Source organism: Pelophylax lessonae (genome assembly GCF_965119305.1).
Source record: "Pelophylax lessonae genome assembly, chromosome: 11".
NCBI classification, from domain to species: Eukaryota; Metazoa; Chordata; class Amphibia; order Anura; family Ranidae; genus Pelophylax; species Pelophylax lessonae.
In genome coordinates, this window is record NC_138778.1 from 222,703,700 (window position 1) to 222,707,779 (window position 4,080).

General features: G+C 36.0%; 1 protein-coding gene across 2 annotated transcripts in view; it reads left to right on the forward strand.

The window, feature by feature from the left end:
- Nucleotides 1-626: 626 nt before the first annotated feature.
- SALL4 (spalt like transcription factor 4) overlaps nucleotides 627-4,080 on the forward strand; it is a 13,536-nt gene continuing 10,082 nt past the window's right edge. For both annotated transcript variants that reach the window (XM_082272630.1, XM_082272629.1), the window contains exon 1: nucleotides 627-919. In XM_082272630.1, coding sequence (XP_082128756.1) covers nucleotides 847-919 — 73 coding nt within the window. In that variant the 5' untranslated portion in view covers nucleotides 627-846. The remainder of the gene's footprint in view (nucleotides 920-4,080) is intronic.

Here is a 4,080-nt window from a genome sequence, read left to right on the forward strand (position 1 = left end):
TCTCAGAGGGGTCAATCTTTAAGAAAAGCTATAAAATATAAGTAAAGTGTAAAGGCAAAGCTACAAAGTATAAGTGTAACTTTGGCTTTCAGGAAGCACTGAGTGGTTATCAGAGGGGTTAATCTTTGATATAAAGTAAAATAAAAGATACAAAGTATAGGTAAAGTGTCATTGGGTTTTTAGGAAGCACTGAGTGGTTATCAGAGGGGTTAATCTTTGATACAAATAAAAATAAAAGATACAAAGTATCAGTAAAATCCCAGTTTGAGTTTTCAGGAAGCTGTGAGTTCTCAGAGGGGTCAATCTTTAATATTAATAAAGTAAAGATACAAAGTATAAGTAAAGTGTCAGTGTAGTACAGTCAGAGATGGTGTAAAGTGTAACCCATTCATCTTATCCCCATTTCCTTTTTTTCCTCCATTCATTCACAGATCTGCCTCTCTCCTCACTTGCCATCCACCCATCTCTATTGTGTTTACTTGATATAAAAAAAAGCCATTTCTGGGGGTGGGGGAGGGTAATGATCCTCTAAGAGTTGATGTTTTGTTCCAGTTAGAAGCATGCTTAGTGGCCAGCAGACTACATTTCCCATCCTGCCTCACTCCCTCCCCCCTCTCTCTCTCTCCTCTGATCAATAGAGCTTATTTAAATAATCTGTGAGTTTTTTGGACTCAGGCCAATCAGCTGTCAGGGACTGATGATAAATCGCAATGCATTATTGATAATCATAATTCCAGCGACATGCGCATTTCCTCCACCTGAGGGGTGGGGGGTGATCGGGCGACTCTTGGAATTTGTTGTGAAGAAGGACATAATTGGCACTGTTTGGCTCCTGATGCACGGACCATGTCGAGGAGGAAGCAGGCGAACCCCCAGCACCTCAACTCCGAGGGTCAGCAGCAGCTGCTGGAGGCGTGCGGTGAGTACAGGGGGCCCCCCCTTATATCTCTTCTAATACAGGGACCCCCCCCACCCCATCCCACCACCGGAGACTGACCGTACGGGACATGCTCGGACCGGACAGGGATTACCTGCCGGCTGCACGATGGATCTCTCATCTGCAACAAAGTTACAAGTTTTTGGGAAGTGATCATCCCGGCTCCGGGGATCGCTGTGTGTCCCCCCCCCCACCCCCACCCCAGGACCGCTACCGACTCCACCTGCAGAGACCCCCATAGAGGACTGCCTGTCCTACCGATCCCCCCTAATCACCGTGCCATGTGACCCCCTATAGTGAGCATGGAGGGGTCCCTATACACCCCGATCCATCGCCTCCTATTATTTATCAGCACTCTCATTATTGGAGAATTTCTTTATCATCAAATATCTATACAAATTTTATCATTTATAATTTTATTTTTTTGCATATATATTATTAAAAAAATAATAAAATAAAAATATTATATATATATATTATACACATTTTTTTTTCTAAAGTTTTTTTATTTAATCTTTTATATTACTTGCCTAGTATAACTATAATTAAGAGTGTGTGTGTGTGTATATAATATAATTTTTTTTTTATTTTTAAGTTATTTAATCTTATATCACTAGCTAGTATAACCATATAATTAAAATTAGTTATACTAGCTAGTTATATAAGATGAGATAACTTAAAAAATTTTATATATATATATATATATATATATATATATATATATATATATATATATATTTTTTTTTATTTAGTCGTATATCCCTATCTAGTATAACTATATAATTAAAATATTTTTTTTTCTATAATATAGTTAAATTGATAATATAAGATTGCTTTATAAAACGAAATCAGAAAGATATGATATTAGATTTAAATTAACTCCAAGATAGATTATTTAAAATATATATTACTAATTTTTTGAGTTAGATTATTTCAAATAATATATATATATATATATATATATGACTCATTTTTGAGTTTCATTTTTCTTTAAAGTAATTTTAATCTTTTATCACTATCTAACTATTTTATTATTTTTTTTTCTTTTTATTCTGTGCTCCAGGTAAAGCCTCTTTTCTTTTTCAGGGTAGGTTTATTTGAGAAGTTTTTGGTATCTTTATATATATATATTTTTTCTTTATAGACTTTCTGAGTGCATACATGTTTTCTTATCTTCAGATTGTGTTTAAGGGTCAGTTACTATTAACTCCAGAAAACTGGCTGGCCAGGAGGTCATAAATGCCAGATTTTTAATGCACGCCTGTTTCCCTTTGTGCATATGGTTTGGGGTGGGGGGTGGAGGTGCTGTTTGCACATGTAAATCTTCTTGCACACTGCTGGGGTCCCACCCCTAATAGCAGTATAATCAAGTATTCTATTGCCAACAATTCTTGCCTCCAGACCCCACTCAGGAAAGCTGTGTACAGCTTCTGCTGCTTTCAGGCTACTAATGTGAGTTATGAAGACTTATTTTTTTTTCTTTTCTCTTCTATCTTTTTTTTGTTTCTTTTTTGATTTGAGCTTTAGGAAGAACTTTTATTTCTATGTTCAGGTTTCTACTGAGATGAATATTTTGGTGCTGCTGCTGACCACTGAACTGTAAGCTCTGATTTTCTATCTTGTACTCTGGCGCCACCTTCAGGGCGACTTGATGAATAGCTACAGGTAGCTTGTACTGTGCTTTTTTTCCTGCCTTCAGTAGATTTGCACTGATCTATTCCACCTGAAATAGTCTCTCATTTTCTGCTTTTTTTTTTTTTTTCACCAACTTTTTTTTTTTTTTTTTCTCTATACCAATTTGCATTTCCATCTTGGACCCTCCTGTTAGAACAATGCAATCTTATTTTCTCTTTTGAGCATTTCTGGTGAGCAATTAACAGGTCAGGAAATCAGTAGGGGGTATGCAGGGTACAATAGTGCATATTATGCATTAGCATTTTAACAAAAGAAGGTCAGAGATGGCTTTTTATAATCCAGCATTGGACTAGTGTGATGGCTGGGGAGTGCTTAGTTTGTAAATTCTTTGTACTTTTTTTGTCTAGTTGTATGCCTCTTCTATATGTATACTGTCTATTTTGTATTCACACACAAAAAAAAAAAGGAAAAGTAAGATCCTCCCTAAAGACAGTAATTTTTTTTTTGTGTGATATATATATATATATATATATATATATATATATATATAATATAGATCTATATCTCAGTAACTCAAAAAAAAAAAAGACAGTAATTAAAAAAAATACAAATAAAAGACAGTAATTAAAAAAATACAAATAAAAGACAGTAATTTTTAAAAAAGACAGTAATTTTAAAAAAATATATAAAAAGACAGTAATTTAAAAAAAGACAGTAATTTAAAAATAAAAAATAAAACCTAGGACTACCAAAAGTGAAATGTATTGCTGTTAAAAATCTGTTGGGTTTAGGCCAATGTGGTCAGAATTTTGTCACCGCCATCCATCCTGATATATAGATGTATACACAGACCAATCCTTTCACAGCAGGAGTTGGGAGATCTGCTGATAAGACACTTTATGTGAACAGATGGCTCAGCAGAAGTGAGCAATTCTTGTGTGAAAATTTTCGTATTGGGGTGCTTTGTACCAGTTTTGGTGCCAACAGACCTACAACTTGATGAAATAGGAAGAATGCAAGGTTGCATCCTTTATCTTTGACTTTACAGGCCTTTAAGCTAAACGGTAGATCAGGTTTTTTACATGTGTGTTACGCCATTAAAAGTTCTGGTTCCAGAGGTTGTAGATTGCTTGATGGCCAAGGAAGATAGATGTGTATTGATATTGGGTAGGGTAACTGGAAACCAAATCTTTTGGCTTTAGCAGTCCTCCATCCTCCAGTGTGCGGTGGTGACAAGGCTTGCTGCTGCTGTAACCTTTGCCTCCTCCTGCCTACTGTGGGTGGTAAGCTGATGTCAAGCTTACAATTAGGGCTCCTGCAATTGACCTTGGCAGCAGGGTTTGTGTCTTTAAACACCAGTATTAGTGTGAGGGGTAGATTGTGACTGCTTTGTTTATGGTCCCCGAACTTGCTGGCGGTGATTGACTTTGGAAGGATTCTCTGTTATTTCCTTGTAAGGTCAGAATTTTTTTTTTCCCCCACTTTTAACTTGCAGCTGACAGCCATAT